The sequence below is a fragment of the Fonsecaea monophora genome (assembly GCF_001642475.1).
Source record: "Fonsecaea monophora strain CBS 269.37 chromosome Unknown Scaff45, whole genome shotgun sequence".
Taxonomy (NCBI): Eukaryota; Fungi; Ascomycota; class Eurotiomycetes; order Chaetothyriales; family Herpotrichiellaceae; genus Fonsecaea; species Fonsecaea monophora.
Window position 1 is genome coordinate 126,992 of NW_019173976.1, and position 17,214 is coordinate 144,205.

General features: G+C 52.0%; 10 protein-coding genes across 10 annotated transcripts; 4 read left to right on the plus strand and 6 right to left on the minus strand.

Annotated features, from left to right (window-relative positions):
- Window positions 1–758: 758 nt before the first annotated feature.
- Window positions 759–1,767, plus strand: AYO21_06488 (hypothetical protein; the record flags this gene model as incomplete). The annotated part of the gene is made up of 5 exons (XM_022656448.1): window positions 759–930; window positions 981–1,097; window positions 1,166–1,320; window positions 1,440–1,533; window positions 1,592–1,767. 5 exons carry the CDS (start codon window positions 759–761, stop codon window positions 1,765–1,767), a joined length of 714 nt encoding a protein of 237 aa, XP_022511236.1.
- A 326-nt stretch (window positions 1,768–2,093) lies between these two features.
- Window positions 2,094–3,282, minus strand: AYO21_06489 (hypothetical protein; the record flags this gene model as incomplete). Its single annotated transcript, XM_022656449.1, has 4 exons — window positions 2,094–2,394; window positions 2,505–2,809; window positions 2,911–3,131; window positions 3,228–3,282. 4 exons carry the CDS (start codon window positions 3,280–3,282, stop codon window positions 2,094–2,096), a joined length of 882 nt encoding a protein of 293 aa, XP_022511237.1.
- Window positions 3,283–3,908: 626 nt separating this feature from the next.
- Window positions 3,909–4,552, minus strand: AYO21_06490 (hypothetical protein; the record flags this gene model as incomplete). Its single annotated transcript, XM_022656450.1, has 2 exons — window positions 3,909–4,354; window positions 4,408–4,552. The coding sequence occupies 2 exons, from the start codon at window positions 4,550–4,552 to the stop codon at window positions 3,909–3,911; spliced, it is 591 nt and encodes a 196-aa protein (XP_022511238.1).
- A 587-nt stretch (window positions 4,553–5,139) lies between these two features.
- Window positions 5,140–6,008, minus strand: AYO21_06491 (hypothetical protein; the record flags this gene model as incomplete). Its single annotated transcript, XM_022656451.1, has 2 exons — window positions 5,140–5,420; window positions 5,522–6,008. The coding sequence occupies 2 exons, from the start codon at window positions 6,006–6,008 to the stop codon at window positions 5,140–5,142; spliced, it is 768 nt and encodes a 255-aa protein (XP_022511239.1).
- Window positions 6,009–6,585: 577 nt separating this feature from the next.
- AYO21_06492 (hypothetical protein) lies at window positions 6,586–7,487 on the plus strand (the record flags this gene model as incomplete). The annotated part of the gene is made up of 3 exons (XM_022656452.1): window positions 6,586–6,949; window positions 7,090–7,153; window positions 7,232–7,487. The coding sequence occupies 3 exons, from the start codon at window positions 6,586–6,588 to the stop codon at window positions 7,485–7,487; spliced, it is 684 nt and encodes a 227-aa protein (XP_022511240.1).
- A 785-nt stretch (window positions 7,488–8,272) lies between these two features.
- Window positions 8,273–9,163, plus strand: AYO21_06493 (hypothetical protein; the record flags this gene model as incomplete). The annotated part of the gene is made up of 1 exon (XM_022656453.1): window positions 8,273–9,163. One exon carries the CDS (start codon window positions 8,273–8,275, stop codon window positions 9,161–9,163), a length of 891 nt encoding a protein of 296 aa, XP_022511241.1.
- Window positions 9,164–9,393: 230 nt separating this feature from the next.
- Window positions 9,394–11,551, minus strand: AYO21_06494 (hypothetical protein; the record flags this gene model as incomplete). The annotated part of the gene is made up of 7 exons (XM_022656454.1): window positions 9,394–9,477; window positions 9,543–9,850; window positions 9,917–10,555; window positions 10,625–10,924; window positions 10,999–11,120; window positions 11,179–11,330; window positions 11,396–11,551. The coding sequence occupies 7 exons, from the start codon at window positions 11,549–11,551 to the stop codon at window positions 9,394–9,396; spliced, it is 1,761 nt and encodes a 586-aa protein (XP_022511242.1).
- Window positions 11,552–12,569: 1,018 nt separating this feature from the next.
- On the minus strand, window positions 12,570–13,283 carry AYO21_06495 (hypothetical protein; the record flags this gene model as incomplete). Its single annotated transcript, XM_022656455.1, has 1 exon — window positions 12,570–13,283. One exon carries the CDS (start codon window positions 13,281–13,283, stop codon window positions 12,570–12,572), a length of 714 nt encoding a protein of 237 aa, XP_022511243.1.
- Window positions 13,284–14,343: 1,060 nt separating this feature from the next.
- Window positions 14,344–15,449, plus strand: AYO21_06496 (hypothetical protein; the record flags this gene model as incomplete). Its single annotated transcript, XM_022656456.1, has 3 exons — window positions 14,344–14,368; window positions 14,439–14,815; window positions 14,907–15,449. The coding sequence occupies 3 exons, from the start codon at window positions 14,344–14,346 to the stop codon at window positions 15,447–15,449; spliced, it is 945 nt and encodes a 314-aa protein (XP_022511244.1).
- A 906-nt stretch (window positions 15,450–16,355) lies between these two features.
- On the minus strand, window positions 16,356–17,153 carry AYO21_06497 (hypothetical protein; the record flags this gene model as incomplete). The annotated part of the gene is made up of 1 exon (XM_022656457.1): window positions 16,356–17,153. The coding sequence occupies one exon, from the start codon at window positions 17,151–17,153 to the stop codon at window positions 16,356–16,358; it is 798 nt and encodes a 265-aa protein (XP_022511245.1).
- Between the last annotated feature and the right edge of the window lie 61 nt (window positions 17,154–17,214).

Consider the following 17,214-nt stretch of genomic DNA (forward strand, 5'->3'; position numbering starts at 1 on the left):
TAGTTCTCAGTATCTACTTGATTATTTTGCAGCTGTTGATTGTGGGATCTGATGCTTTCGACTAGGGAAGACACTGACTCCTCTGGCTGACCATACATAGCGTGATAACTTACTTGGGGTCTTACCGGCGGTGGTGGATTTGCCACGTCCGGGGTTTCAGCCAATATTCTCGTGGCAAAGACTGGAGTAACTGTCAAGAAGTAACCGAGAGGTTCCACTTCTATTCCTTACGAAAAGGGCCGCGCAGAGTATCGGATTTCAATGCCGGACCGTTGCCGGAAGTTGCGAACATGCATCTACAGTAGCCGGTCAGAGAAGCCGGGCCCACTCCGACTTATTCCACTTGCCGGCAAGGTGGCACGTGGCTGGTCCTCTGCCGACCACTTCCTCCAGACCCCCTGATTCTAGTTGTGTATCGGCCCAGGTTCAACTTCCAATTCCCCACTCAGCCCCGCAAAAGGGAGCACGGCTGACCTTGGACGAATCTGGGATAAGGGCTCACTACATCTGGGGTAATACTGAAAAGTGCTTGTAGTCCTTCACCATCCCGTCCACATAGAGCTTCGGCATTTCTACTGAGATACGTATGCAATCTTGACTACTCCTGGCGACAATCTCGTATTTGCGTCGTATTTTTCTTCGTGCAAAAGTCGAAGTAAATGGCCGCCTCATTCCCTGACTATGACAGCCTGCCTTTAGTGGATGGCATACCACGTGGTTGTGCCTAGGGGGTGTTTGACAAGGGCGGGCAAAAGGACATGTTGGGATGTTTGAACAAGATCGGGCCCGATACTGTGCTCGTGGCGTCCAACGAGATCAAGCAGGGCCACAGTATCTCCTTAAAGTCAGTAGTCACCGCTATCACCGAGTCCCAACAAGGTCGACACGATGAATTCAACACGCAGTGCAGCAGCCAATGGGATAGTCTATGTGAGTCTGACACAAGATCCGGCATCGGCCTCTGGCTGACAGTCATGTAGGTCATTTCTACCACCGAGAGTCGGCATCTGCATATAGTGGATGCAAGCCCCCTGGTCAGGAACTCGTGCAAGGCTGGGGCGAAGAAGACAATGAGAAGCGTCTGCCAACTCTCGACCGTACGTCACGACGAGACATGTCGCTGTGATAGCGTCATTATTTGGATGAACTAACTGACCACCTCCAGATTGGCATGAGAGAGGGGGCTTAGTTGCCCGTGGTGTTCTCATAGACTTTAAAGCGTATGCGGACAGCAAGTGCCTCGATTTCGCACCATTTGGTGATTACGGCATTTCCCTCTCCCAACCGGAAGAAAGCAAGAGCATAAGGCGTGGCATTCCAGTAAGGCGATGGCTTCATCCTCCGTACAGGTTATACGGAAGAGCTTGAAATAGCCTTTGCAGAACGCTAGCAGGAGTTAATGGGTTGCGGAAAGTGGTCGGCCGTGGAACAGTCCATAGAGGGCGGCCAAATGGTTCTGGAACAAAGGTTTCGCCGTGGTGGCCAGAGACAATGTCGGATTTGAGGTGGAGCACGCAGATGGCACTGCCCCGGGTAAGTCTTTGGTTCGTGCCACACGCTTGTGGCCTTCCCGCCCTACTGAGCTGTATAGTCCTTCACCCTTATCTCCTCAGTCTGTTTGGTATGCCTATTGCGGAACTGAGGGATCTGAAGGCCTTGTCGGCGCATCGTGCAAAGACTGGGCGGTACAGCTTCTTCCTTACGTCAGTTCTCCTGAACGTCGCTGGGGCTGTTGGCTCGCCTCCAAATGCATTGGCGGTTTTCTGAAAAGGCAGACATATGGGATGCGCCATGCAATTCCAGTAAGTCAAGGAATAGATGCTGAAGACTCAAGCAACATTAGCATTCAGGTTTGTGATCAGGCCGACAAGCTCCAGGGTAGAGAATGTCTTTCCTGTTTCATCCTCAACAGAGAACATGCGATATATCGTATCACAACCCCGCAAAGCCAGACTCCAAGATATCCTCAGAAAATATCAGCCACGAGACATGAATTCTTAAGAGATCATGGAGGGTCAAGATAGTCAAGATAGGCTACCAGACTGCTGTTTCTAATAGTAAACATTGGTCTTCCAGGCTTCATGAAGGTCTACTTATCTCTCCCCTTTTTCTTCCTCCAGCATCTGTTTGATAGTCGTGAGGGCACTATCCTTATTGCTGGCCAAATTTAACCTTGGGGGCCCAGGATTGTTGTAGAGGGGAATGCTCCGCCATAACTCCTCGCTCTCTTCCGTGACCTCCAGAAGCGTGCCGGGGGGATACTTGTCATTAACATTCTCGGCCAATGCGAGTAGAGCTTGAGCGATGACGCTGGGATCGAGCAGTTTGTCTTTGGTAGGATCGATCCACTTGGAAACTTTGGGATCTTCCAACAGAAGTGGTGTTTTGATGGACCTAGACAAGGGAAACAACAAGGTTCGGGTCAGCTTTCATCGCAGATTCGGTTGCCGGAGTTCGCAATAAGAGAGTGAAAATATGAAAGGGGCAGGGTCTTTTCTACGTACCCTGGTGCTACCCCCAGTACGCGAATACCGCAAAGTCCTTCTAACCCACTCATACCCATGACGAAGCTCCCAATGCCATGTTTCGACGCTTGGTAAAGGGGTGTGATCACACTAAGGGTCTCTGCGGCAACGCTGGCAACATGGAGAATCACGCCTGTCTTTTTGGCGCGCAGCATTCGACGGATTGCGATTCTGGTCATCTTCATGGGATGGATCAGGTTGACATCGATAACCTTGTAGCGAGAGCCGCTATCCTTATCACCCCAAAACCCGGTCCCTGGCTGTTGAAATTCCGGGAGAATTAGCTTGAATTGAATTTCCTTGCCAGCCGCCCGGCAAAGTCTGAAGCGAAGATAAGGCAATGCAGAGTACATACTGGCTCATAGATTCCCGCTCCCGCACATACAAGATCAGGGACTGTCTCAAACTCCTTCTCGACACGATCAAAGGTTTCCTCGAGCTGCGCCCAATCGGTGACATCCGTCCGCTGGAAGACGACCTTTGCACCAGACTTCTGTGTGTTCACCGAGTCGATCAATGCTTGTGCTTCGGGTCGAAGGCCAATGTCGGCAATCAAGACATTGCAACCTTTCTCAACGAGAGTTTTTGCGAAGGCCAAGTTGATGCCTGTACAAGTATTACCATTTTCAGTGAGCCCGGTCAGACTCCAAGTCAGGACAAGCAATGCCGCAAGTCACAGACATCAAACAAGATATTGCTTACCAGATCCTGCACCTGTTACTATTGCTGATGCGCCATTGAGCTTAAGTCCGGGCATATTCACGGACACTCGCTCCAAACTGTCAAGGTTGCTGAGAAAGGATAATATTGTAAAACCACGAAGAAGCGGTTGGAAATGATCAGGAGCTGAAAGGGTACTATTGTAGGCTGCTGGGAGACTATGCGAACAGTCATTTCTCCCTTCATTGTTAACGGCATGACACCACCGAGATGACTATAGATGATCAGAAAATCAAAAACAACCCCACAGAAAGCGTAAGTAGCCGACCGAGAATTCCTCGGGCCGGACTTGGAGTCTCCGCCAATCAGCCCCGGCAGCAACTGTCCCGGAGATGATGGAAGAAATTGCCGCGTGGGAGGCAGAGCATAACGGCTTGCCGCATGGCGCCGACCTTCTGATATGAACGGTACAAGTTCCAATGATTGGGCCAATGCTTGATCGTGACATGAAGACAGGGCGTTGAATGCTAGTTAGGCTGATATGCCGGCCTTGCCCGACTCAGTCGCTTTAGCTGCTCTGAGCTCTCTGGATGTCTATCTACCTGAGCACAGGAATCTATTGACACCACGTGGCAGCCACGGCCCATGTCTATGAAGTGCCATTATCACACCAGACTCTGACATTGCTCGCCTTGGCCGGATCTTAAACGGAAGTTGTTCTGCTCATGGCTTCTCTCCAAAATGTGCCTTCAAGGCATCTGGCACCTCCCCATTGGCTTCCCCTACGTTCAAAGCGACCAGAAACCGGCTGACCATGTTATAAGCCGCACAAGTAAGAGTGATTTCGACAATCTCTCGGTCGGTAAACCCAGCCTTCTGCAGTCCTTCAAAGATATCGTCAGGAACGGAGATGGTCTTCGTCATAGCGTCACTGTAGCGAAGGACGGCCCATTGCTTGTCGGTCAGGGGACCCTGTTCCTTGGGCTCAGGCTGCTTGACCACGGCGTATTGTTCCTCGGTAAAGCCTGGAGTCGCCGTCAAGAGCGGTGCATGATGCGCCCACTCAAACCAGGCACGGTTGATTATGGCAGGCCGACAGATGGCAATCTCGCGAAGATCATCTGAGAGACATCCTTTCGTGCGCACGGCGCCCAGCAAACTGTTCCAGCCTTTTGGAGTAGTTAGCAACATTCCGGCATCTGTGATGGTCTCGTTGACTGACCATCTGCCATTTTAGGCGTATGCAGCAGGGCCAAGTCAAGGGGCAACAGCTCGCCTGGTGCTCTGCGAGCTCGGATTCGATCGTAAATCTGCTCTTCCTCTGCGCCGAGGCCTTCAGGCGCCTTGGGAGCATAGTCTAATCTCATGTTTGCGCGTGAGGTCTCTGGCGGGGCGAAAGAGGCTCGACTTGGAATGAGTTGGTAGTGCTTTCAAACCGAAGCACAGTCGTCTAAATGTTGGTGTTCAGGGTGATGTCGCAAGCCTGGGCCGCGATCGGTGAGAGCAGAGAATGGCTTAATTAGTTCTCAAGAGTCAACCCTGCTCCCACGTTGGGAGGTTTCTGCAGTGCCGGTCGACCCCGCATGGGCAATAGGCGGCCTAGCCTCGGTAAAATATCCGTTGAGAGGCTGGGACTACGGACCCTTCACGTTCCCTGGTTAACTAGTTAGGTGGATAGAGATGCCCAGCTCCCCGGAACACGGGTGTGTTTAGTTAGACAGCCTCCTAGAACCCTTTTGGAAGAGATCAGGGAACCTTGGCCCGGTGCTCCACATCTGCTTGATTCAGGGTGTGCGAATTCATCTGGACGGCAAGACTCTCTGGTCATCTTCGGGTTTTCACGAATGTCTCCTTCACATTGTGGGCTACAGGAACACCAACACCACCGTGCTTTCCCACTGCAGGCCATGGTACCCACGCCGCACCTAAGTGCCTCATCTCGCAGGCTTTCAGTCTAGCCGAGCTTCGCCAAAGCTTCCTTCAATACAGGCACGCCTAGTAGCAACGTCTGGGCGCCCATCAGAGCTGCAAGCTCATAGACCTCTACGATCATTTCTGGAGTTGCACCCAATCTGATAGCATTCCTGACGTGAGTTTTAAGACCATAGCCGTAAAGATGAGTGGTCGAGCAGTCAATCGCTGTGTAGACTAATTCTCTGTCACAGGGGCTAAGATGGCCCCCAGACTCGGTCGGTGCCGCGGAGTAGGTGATATACGCATCAAAGAAATCGGGTGCTATTCTTTTTTAAAGAAATGATCAGTTTCTTGTCTGCTTTTTGGGTCATGATCACGGGCCGACGCTGCACTCGCTCATCCGCTCTTCTCTTTTGACTTACCGATTGTGATCAACTTCTGATAATGCGGGGCCCAGAAGCCCCGTTTCGCCGTAAAATCAGCCTTGAGCTGCTCCCTATACTCATCGTTGGGTGCTTCCAGATCTTCTTGCGTCATCTTTCCTTCTTCCACCAACACTTCGAATAGAATTGGAAGACCGACGCTGACGGCATGGATCCCTAGCACGCTCGCCCTCATTAGGACCTCCAAGACCTCGCCTTTGGTCGCGCCGGCCTTCAACGCGTTTTCCGTATGGAGACGAATGCCTGGCTCGAAGAGATGCGTGCAAGATGCATCACATGCAAGAAGCATCAATTCTTGCATCTTGCGAGAAAGGTGCCGGTTCTTGAGAGGAACTGAGCGCATTTTCAGGTAGGCAGCAAAGTAGTCGGGGCACGCCTCGAGAACCGCTTCCCAGGCCGGCGTCCATTCTTCCCCCAGCTCTACGAGTTGAGCTTTCAGAGCCTGCTGTTCAGTAGTGGCGGACATGTCTGTAGTGGGCAGCGACAATACCAGGGATGTGAAGCTGGCTGCTGTGACTGAGATGAGGACCACGAGAACAGTAGGCAGAGGTCAATGATCTCGACTTGTTGCCAGACGACTGCTCTTAGCCAAGGTGGAGGAACTACTACTACGTTCAGGTTAATTAGAATCCAACCGATTGAGGGGGTCAAAGCTGGAGTATTCTTCTGAAGTTCCGAGGCTCGAGCACGGCTGTGGTCACTCTCTTGCCGTCGTTCTTACGGGATAGTTGTTGCTCTTGAGACCGCTCGGGACAATCTAGTCTGTGATGGATTTGAGGCTGTTGAGATGCCGGTTTCGCCGAAAATTATTGGCGGCGCTCGGTTCCTCTTTCCAGTCCGGCATTTTGGGGTGGCGGTGAAACTGAATACCTCAATCGACCACGAGGACCTTGTAGGTGACCCAGGAGCTTTTGAGCCTCGTGGATTACCAGGATATTGCATTGAATATCTCATGTGGAAAAGCGCTCACCTCGGTAAACAACAAGTATCATCAGGTCATCAACATCTGGCATTCAACTTTGGCATATTCTCTGTTTCTCACCATGGCAGCTCCCTACCGTCTTTTCTCCCTTTCTCTCCCGCACGGCGTGTCCGAAGAGACATGGCAAAAGTTCTACCAGAGCCATCACCTCGCTGATGTCGCCACTGGGATTGGGTACAACGGCCACGGCACGCTCTATCACGTGACCACGTCGGCCACCGGGCGGGCACCCTCAGATGAGAAGAAATATCTATCCATGTATGACACAATAGATAGTCATCCTCTGAAAAGCGAAAGGTACAAAGACGTGAAGAAGACAAGCCATGTCCTTGGAGAAAACTATTTGCCCAAGGATCTGGCCCATTTGTCCGTCAGAAATTATAAACTGGTGGAGATATTCGACCCCAAGAACATAGGAAAGGAAGGTTAGTCGTGCAGCTCTCCCCACAGACAGTGCAAAGTAGGAATGGGTCGATTGGCTGATGGGAAACGGACCAAGAGAGCTTCATGATGTCTGTTGCCTCTCGTTGCATCCAAACAAATAACTGAGTTCTGTCATACGTAGTGCAACCCGCGCGCTTTTTTATCTGCGAGGAGGCGAACCCGGGTGGCATTGAAGAGCTTCGCAAGTGAGTAACGCCAAACATCATCTCTCCCTCATGTCTGCGCTGGAGACGAAAAGATATTAATCTCGCACGAGGGGATAGTTTCTATCGCGAAGAGCAGGTCCCGAAGCTGGCTCGTTATCCCGGCTACAGACGGACCTTGCTTCATCACTTCCAGTCCTTGGACAAGGGAAATGACTCTCCAGCCTCGACGCTTACCACGCACGAGTTTGATAACCTGGAAGACTTTAAGTCTCCGGGCTTGCGGGATCTTGTGGAAGCTGGGCTGAATAACAAAGTCATGGGACCACAGCAAGCAATTAAGACGTGGACCTTCGAACTTGTTCATGCCGTGTAAAATTTGAATGTTTTGCTGCAGGGACAACAGGCTGGCAAACTGGGATGAATGAAGCTCAGGACCGAGCCCTTCGTCGAGGGAGCTCGGCCCTTGGAGGATCATTCATCTACTCCCGCTATTGCTCTAGCCCCGAAGTATTGGAAACGCGATGCCGCCTCCGACGTACAGTCAGCTGGAAGTAGAAAGCCTGTGTCTCAACAGACCAGATGCGCTGCATGCCGCAACGGCGTGTTGTTGCAGTCCAGTCTCTCCTTCTGCTGGCACGGCTTTCCATGCTACAACACATGTCGCGATAGAACGCAGCCCTTCAAGATAACCGTGATTATCTTTTGTCAGGTTTCCCTTCTATAGAAGGTTTGACTAATGAATAAATTCTGTCCATACAGGACCGCTCGTTCTCTACCCCTGTCAGTTCAAAGCCTGATTCTCTAAGCAAGCTCCTCATACCCTGAGGCAGACACTAGGAGCAGGCATATTTTCCCCGGAAATAACGGGCTCCGCTATTAATCCGATCGACTTGGATTGTAGCTTACAGAAAATGGACCCCCCTACCAGCTTTTTTGGCGTAGACAGATCACGACCGGCATTGGCGCTGCGGCAATTCCCTCTTACTTAAGAACCGGTCATGTGCTCTATCTGCACAAGGGGTATATAGGGGAACAGCTAAACTTTCGCGGCATGGGTTGCTTTTGGGTTCGAGTGTCACCGTTTTCAAATCGAAATCAGGGGCCTCAAAAGAGCAACATATCGTTCCGCAAGCCTCAGCCCGGCCCGGTCTTCAAAACATGACGACCAAAACCCCCACCCCACACAGCCAATTCATCACCCACGCCAACGGGCAAAAGACACACTTCATCGTCGACGACTTCACTGACCCCTGGAGAACAGACGTGCAGACAATCCTGATCCAGCACGGATTCAGCCGGCACTCGAGTTTCTGGTACCACTGGATCCCACGGCTGGCGTCCAAGTACCGCATCATCCGACGTGACCTGCGTGGCCACGGCCGCTCCAGCGACCCGACGCCTGACTACGAGTACACGCTCGACACAGTGCTGGGCGAGGTGCTCGACCTTCTAGACCAACAGATGATCCGCAAGGTCCACCTGCTGTGCGAATCCACGGCTGGGATGCTGGGAGTGGCGTTTGCCGCACGGTACCCCGACCGCCTCTACACGCTGACCGTTTGCGCGACCCCGACGCACTTACCCGAAGCCGCCAAGAAGAAATGGGCCGGCGAGTACGAAGACTGGGCCGCCATCTGTCGTGCCCTGGACGCGAGGGGCTTCGCCGAGACCCAGAGCAGGGTTCCGGGGGGAATCGGACAGCCGGAGAACCCTGCGTACTACGACTGGTGGTTGGGCCAGATCGGTTTGTCTACTGGCGAGGGTCTTGCTCGCACTGCTGCATTTCTGGACAAGCTGGATGTGCGTCCCATGATGAAGGACGTCAAATGTCCGACCCTGGTCCTCGCGCCGACGAATAGCGCAAACACGAGCCTGCAGGATCAAGAAGCATTTCGTGATAGTATCCCGGGGGCTCAGTTGGTGGCGATCAATGGGAAAGGTCATGAGATCTACGTTGACAAGGCCAAGGAGTGTCAGGATGCTTTTCTTGACTTCATAGCTCGCGTCCCGGTGGAACACATTGCCAACGACTGCACCCAGAAAAATTAACCTGCAGATGTGAAGGGCATATATCACTATCCTGTTGGAGTAGATATGTACAATCTGGTCATTGAAATGATCGTATCGACACGCTCAGCTACTTCAAGCCTTGGTTTTTGTCCGACGTGGACTGGCATTAAATCAGGGCGGATCTGCTAAGTTGTTCTCCAAGGAAAACCGAGGCTGGAAACTGTTGTCGCTCGCAGCCCTGGGTTTCTCCTCGAAATATCTCCACCGCACTATAGCTCCGCTCCGTCGTCTGTTTTGGTTGGACCATGCTGGTTTCTGTCTGCATAGATTGTGTTTTCCATGTAGACCTCGATCTGGTTGCCGTAGTCAGTAGGTAAATCCGGAGGACACAGAGCTCAAGGGGGAGGGCCGAACGTACCTTGTCCGTCATCTTGTCGTCGACATCCTTGCACAAGGCACAGGCAATGATTCCGACCACGCCGAAACCGATGCTGGCGTATGCTACATATTGTATTCCCTTCTCGTACGCCATTTCCACCGCTCGACGTGCGGCGCTGACGACCGCGGGCGGGAACCTCTGGGCGAGCTCTGGCGTGTTGAGAGCGCTAAGAAGAGACGGGACCTGCGAGGCCGCAAGTCCAGCCGTGGTCGCTGCTCGCGCAACGTAGCGCTTGGTAAAAGTAGACACGGTGTTAGTGAGCACTGTGGTATAGACGGCTGCGCTGACTGTTGCGGAGCTCGTTAGCCTGTATGCCAATAACGCACGCAAAAAGGAGCAAAAAGGACACTCACTGGTTCCTGCAGCAAAACGAATCACGCCGGATATCCCACCACTGTGGCCTAAATCTTTGTGTTCGACACCCATCTGCGAAATGGCAATGGAGAGATAGAGAGCCCAGCCGTAGCCGGCTTGCGACAGAAAGACGAAAGCCACCATAAGTCCCTGATTCGACGGCTTGCCCAAGGCGAGAAGCGCCCCGAAAACAACCATGACGAACATGGAGCCGGTCAACTGCCACTGCCACCGGCGAATCTTGTTTCCAAAGTAGCTCAGTCCAACTGCGCCAACGCTAATAGCTATTCCCTGGACAATCGACAGGGCTATGCCGTGCTTCCAATTGGCACCACCGTCAGTGTAAAAGACGGAGATCATAGTGGGCCAGAGAATGCTGCTCGAATAGTATGACATGTTGACAATGCCAAGAGCAACACAGGGTGCTGTGAAATCCCGGCCATGCGAGGCAGTGAACATATAGGTCCGGGTCAGCGGGTGCTTTATATTTCCGTAGGTCTCCCAAAGAGCAAAGATCGCTATGACTACGACTCCGACGACTAAGGGGACAACGACATGGAGATCGTGAGATTCGTACATGCCACTCCAAATGATCCCCATTAAGAGAGGGACGGCGCCGGCGGTGAAGAGGAACATTCCTACGTGAGAGAGATTAGTCATTCTGCTCCCTGCTTTTGAGGTGGGAAGGGGACATATGGGTGACGTACCTAGGTAATCTAGCTCCTTGATCAATTGCTTAGGGTCCATGTTGTAGGGATGCGCGGGCGGGAAGTAGAGTAGCAATAGCCCAACAAAGGAGAGGCCTTGCAGAACGGCTGCGACGTAGAAATTCCATCTCCATGTGCCGTTCTCCCAGCCAAATCTACCCGCCACTGGAGCAAAGGTGACGGCACCGAGAGAGGCTATATCAGCCAGGACGACTCCTATGTGTCGCCATCTGTTCGGCAGGAGCTCAGTCACGGCGAAGGCAGCCATTTGACAGGTGCCACCACCAAACCCTGCCAGGGCTATCACGAAGCGATAAGTCAGCAAAAGGCTTATAGCCAGGGGAGTCGGGAGGAGTCGACAACGTCCAACATACCCATTCCGACTATAATGGTGTTGGCGGTCTTTGCGCTGCCAATAACGAGATGGCCGACCACGCAAAAGACATTGCCTCCCACCAAGAACCACCGCCGCCCTAGCAGATCCGTGTTTGCTCCGCTGTAAAACTTTGTAAGACATACCATCGTGCGTATACAGGTTCGGGGTTTGCACCTACCAGACCATGAAGCAGACTGTGATTGACAGTGTCCAAGCAGGTACAAACCACGCCGCCTTGTCCGGATCGCCTTTGGAGGTGGCAACTTGAGTGCCTATTGCCGCGAAAACTGGGACAGGCCAGAAGCACAGTCCGTAGCCCATGGCCATGATCTGCAATGTACAAAAGTTAGACCATTACTCTCGAGATGGAGACGAAAACAACACCGTTGACTTACAAACACGACTATCCATGTCTTTGGAGTCACGACGGGCTCAGTCTCCTCTCCTGCAAGCTCGAAGGAAGAGCCCTTCACTTCGACTTCGTTCAGATCGACCGCATCGTCTGCTCCCTTGGGCTGCGCAGCGAGATCTTGGATTATCTCATTCGTCATGTGGCGGTTCTGGCTAAAGAAACTGATAAATGGAGAAAGAGCAGTGACGCTGCACGTCTGGTAGAGCTTTTGGCCTCTTAAAGGTTTGTGGCTGCATGCTTCGGAAGCCGGGGAAGGTCGAGGGCTGAATTATGCTGCTCCAGGATTCGGCACTACATCCTTCTATATGGCCAGACCTCTTGGATACCGGCACCTGATTTGCCGACTCACGGTCAAGTCGTCGAACTCGTTATCGGTCCCGGCTATTATTCACAATGCCGACCAAGCGCGCGGGGCCCCGCAGGACCCTTGGGATTGGGGTCTCAATTACCGGAGTGTTTTTCACGTGGCGAAAATCTATGTAGGCCTACAGTTGACGGCAGGGTGAGGGTCGTGTCAGGTCCCAACCGCCCGGTTCAGCGCCGAAGGCAAAACTGCCTCGACGTTAGGGCCACATGGAGGAATTGAGGCCTGAAGCAGATGTAGTTCTTGTAGCCAGTGCCGCGGACCAGAAATAGCAACTTTCCGTGGCTTTGCGGGATGTTGTCTCACGTTTGTATATTTTGATAGGAACAGTAAGGCTTCTCGCAATTAATACAGGATGACTCGAAAAGGACGCTGAAGCTCTGGAATAGAGAAGTGATTGTTTCTTACGTACAGTCTGTCTCGAACAGTCCTTCTTTAACCACTTGCCGCCAGTTCAGCGAGCACAATGTAAGATGCACCACTCTCATGGTGTAGAGCTTCTCGAGTTCTGTGTCTGTATGATCTTGAAGATTACTTTTCCACATGCTTGGCCAGCGAGAGTTGACTCTATCGGGGTCATTGGACTGCTTGACGCACAACAAGTATCCGAGAGATGAGAAAGGCCGCTTTACCCGTCGCGAAGAACCAGAGAATCAGACTCTTTGTGGGGGGCAGTGTCAAGACTAGCCGTGTAGATATAAGCAAGTGTAGGTGGCACAGGGTTTTGGTGCCATCCGAATCTGTGGCGAACAAAGGTAGCATATCTCATCTCCAGCTGTGCAGTCTCTAAGTTCTAACTTTTCTTAACCTGCAGAGGGCCTAAGAACCGCCAATGCGCCTTTGTCTTCCAGTCGTTTTCCTGCCATGAATTGATGGTCTTGGGGAAAAAATCAATGAGAGGCAGCAGAGTGAAATCGTGTGCTGTAACAGTGAATATATTTGCAACTCCATCAAACCAGGTCACTTCGTCGAGTGTGTGGGCGGCCGCTTGGTGGTCTTCGTCCGCTGCATCTTGGGGGACGGTGCACATGGAAGTTGTGCGTGCCTTTTCCTGATCCCCTCTTTCCTGCGAAGCGCGATGGAGGGCCGCGTAAAGGGCTCCTGGACAGCGACTCTGTATCGCATCTAACTCGTCGTAAGGGGCGGGACAAATGGTGTCAGGTAGCGGATAGTATTTGCTCGGGCGGAAAAGTGCGCCGTGGTGTACACTATCGCCAGCCAGCATGACGAAGGTATCTCCCCCACCTTCACCAGTCCCAAGGGTTGTGCGGGCCAGGGCACACAGGTGACCCTGTGTGTGTCCAGGAGCATCGAGGAGATAAAAGCTGCCGTCATGAAAGTAGTCGTACGCTTTGAAATTGCCAATCTTCAAGGAATGCTCGCCATCAAAGTGGATTTCAGTTGTCTCGCGACCCTCGTAGAGATCTAAATTTCGTGGTGTCGCCCACATGGTCCCAGTGATGATGGCTAAAAATGATGGCGGAAATGTCCTCTGGCTGTACCCCATTCTCGCGGAGAATATCGGCCGTGTCTTTCTCGCAAAGGACTTCCACGTTGAAAGAGCGAATTATCGCGAGAAGATGGGGGCTGAAATGTGTCCTCCAGTTCGTTCGAAGACCCAGATCGAAGAGAACTCGTGTATTACTGGCTTTGTGGTGGATGAGGAAGCTGAAACTGGGCAAGCTGAACTTATCATACCCTGGATAGGTAGGCTGGAGAAGCAGCTTGGCTGGCGTGTTGGCCATATAACAGGTGGTATCGATCACTGATACCTCGACAAGAGACGAAGCAGGTGGGATCTCAGGCTTCTTCCAGTTCTCCATGGTGGGCATAGTTCGCAAGACACTGTCAACTTCCAATGAATCCCCATTTTCGACACAAAGGAAAAGACCGCCAACACGATATGAAAAACCCCCCCGTTGACTATACAAAGAGATTTGACCACGTTGAGGTTTCAAGGCAGGTTTGCCTTTACGAGGGGTTCGTTCGACAATATCTAGCTTTCGGGATTGCGTTACTCGGCTATGGCCAGGGGTATGCTTTGACTAATGGCCGTTCGGATCGCCCCAATTAGATCGTGCGCTACAGAATACGGTATGCGGGAAATGGTGGAGCACGGTCCAAGATAGACGGGATAGAGTCCATCGAATGTATCCATACAGGAATCGATCCAGAATAACTGGCAGCAAACAGGACGATTCAAGGATATGAGAAAAGAGATAATCTGGTCTAGCATAGCCAAATACTGAAGAAGCCGACAAGAGATCATATTTCAGAAGACCCACGAATCAGGCAAAGTATTCATTACGGTCCCTCTCTTCGTGAGCCTTTCTTCAGCCGAAAGATCCGGGTAGTCCTCGCAAACCAACCCAAGAACCGGCAAAAAGACCGATAGGAAACAAGAAACTGCTACCATAAATTTAGATCGTATCATATTAGTGTAGCCAAAAAAGGCTCCTTTAGAGACCATTCTTGAGCATTGGGAGGGTTTCAAGAAACCCCTGACCATTAGCTAGTAACTTGTCACTAGGCAACACGAAACACCTACTCAAAAGAAAAACTTCAGCATGACGGGAAACATTGGTTTCATCGGTAAGTGTCGAGCCAAAACCACAGTTTTATCCTTCTACACACCAGGACACAGCTGAGAACTGCTATACAGGCCTGGGCGCCATGGGTTACCATATGGCAGGACATCTGAGGCGGAAAATGCCGTCCGAGGACACCCTCTACGTGACCGATGTCAACAAAGCAGCCACCCGCCGGTTCTTGGAGGAGATGGGCACGAAACATGGCCCCGTCAAGGTCGTCAAAACTGCCAAAGAGGCTGCGACCGACGCAAAAGTGGTTATCTCGATTGTGCCGCGCGCGGAGAATGTCAAACAGGTCTACCTTGGTCCCAATGGGGTCATTGAGGCACCTCCAGATCCGGACCGCTTACTTCTCGAGTGCAGCACAATCGACACGAAGACGACGAGGGAAGTAGAGGCGAAGCTGCGTGAAGCAAGCATCGGACGGTACTTCGATGCCCCTGTTTCGGTAAGGTTTTTTTCTTCCTCCCAACGAATCCCAATCGTCTTTCCGACACCGCAGTCCCTGGTGGCAGCCTTGATGACTAAACCCACCATAGGGCGGAGTGATAGGGGCAGAAAGGGGCACTCTCTCATTTCTAATTGGTAACACACCCAGTGAATCCGATCCCATAAACCAGCGTATCCTTGGCATCGTCTCGAAGATGGGACTCAAAGAGCGCATCACCTTCTGTGGGCCCATAGGGACTGGAACGGCCGCCAAAATCGCAAACAATTCCATCGCTTCGGCCACCATCCTCGCCGTTAGCGAAGCTATGGCCGCGGGCATCCGGGCGGGCATCGACAAGAAAATCCTCTACGAATGTATCAGGACCTCCACCGGCCAGTCATGGGTATTGGAGAATAATCAGCCGTGCCCGGGCCTGGTGCCGCACACACCGAGCAGCAATGGCTACAAGGTCTCCTTTCTACCTTCTATGCTGGTGAAGGATACGACTCTGGCTGTTGAAGCTGCTCTTCAGGTAGGGATCAGGCCGACAATGGTGCAAGCCGCTCTGGAAACGTACAAAAAGACGGCTGAGGATCCCAGGTGCAAGGTCAGTGGTACCTACCCGTTGAGTCCTTGGGAGTTTGTGGGATGACCGATCAGGGTTTTTGTCCCTCCATATCGTTGCTTTTGCATCACTGACCGTGACTGGCACCACTTTTAGGATAAGGATTGCACCTCGGTTTGGCTTTATGTAAACGACATTGACGAGGACAGTTGAGTTTGTCCAAGACTTCATTGTCAGAGACACGGTCTTCCGATGGTAATTGACGACTTGCTGCCCACATCAAATTGTTCGGGATGACAAACCACCAGACAGATTATCTGTGGGGGTCTTTGTAGCCTTCGATGGAAGAAACGCCACCTGTGGAGTTGCGATAGAGGTGATGAGAACACAAATTCTACGAGTATATCACTTAGCCTGACCGGATGGAAAAAGGCATCTCTTTCGCGGACAGGAAGCAACCAGAATCTACCCAACGAAGCCAAATCATTTTTCCTTCACGAATCTAGCATGTGTTGTAGACAGTATGGCTTTCTTCTTGCAATTTGCTCTCTTAAGACTCAACTCACTCAAATATACCATAAGGGAACAGGGCCGTCCCCCAAGCTCATGCTATATCACGACCAGCTCATCCTCATCTGGCATTGATTTCCTCCTCCGCAACCTCAGGATAAGAACTACACTTCTTTCAATATGCCTAGATTGAAGAAATAAGGAAAGGGCACGGGTTTTATTCAGTGGGATGTGAATCTATAGCCGCACAGTCCATCGAATATTTTGCGTCATGGGCCAACGACACACATGTATTTCAAGTGCAGCAGCCTCAGAAGTATCTGGATTTCAGAATCTCGAAAATAAAAGTCTGAGAGCCAGGGTCGACCAAGTATCGCTGAGGAGCAGGCCGGATCTCGCAGCAAATGCTTCGTCCTGTGCAAGGCTTTGTTGTCTAGAACGTGCAGAAAATTTAAGGCGGGTACGAAGAGCCTTGCCCTCTCTTTACATTGCTTGCCAGCCGTAGTCGGCGCTTATGATGGCCCCGCTCAAGTAATCAGCATCATCAGAGCAAGCCCAGACTACCATCTTGGCCAATTTGTCGAGCTCCACGGCTCCCGGGTTTACCTCTGCCAGCTTTCTCGAGAGGTTACGGGCTTCCTCATTCACACCAAATTTATAGGCGCTTTGGATGTTAGTCTTCATCACGCCGGGCATGATGATATTGCATCGAATCCCCTTGTTGGAGTAGAATGCCGCCGTGTTTCTCGTGAGGCCCACCAGACCGTGCTTTGCCGTCGTATATGCGACGCCCGACAACCCGCCCCTGAAACCATTGATTGAACCGACGTTGACGATAATGCCGCGACTAGACTTTGCCCCTTCGGCGTTTTGCGTTTCGTCGCCCCGTAGAAATTCTTGGACGGCGCATTTCGACAGTCTCGACGGTGCGGTGAGATTCGTGGCAATTACACGATCCCAGAAGTCCATGTCGACGTCGACTATCGAGTCGAATCGATCCATGATGCCCGCGTTGTTCACCAGGATATCCAGTCCGCCATGGGCATCGACGGCCTTTTGAACGAGCTGCTTCGCGGCGTTGGGATCTGTCAGGTCACATGAGAACCTCTGTAGATTTCCAAGGGGCGACAACTCTCGATAGCACTCTTCCAACATTGAATCGTTAACGTCACAAGCGACGACGCTGGTACCAGCCAGCAGCAAGGCTTTGGTGGCCGCTTTCCCAAATCCACCCGCCGCTCCTGTGACGATGGAGCTTTTCGACTTCAGCGAGATATTCATCCCGAGGGTAGTGCGTCAAAGGGAAATAAAAGATATACGCCTGAACTGAAGTTCGACAATG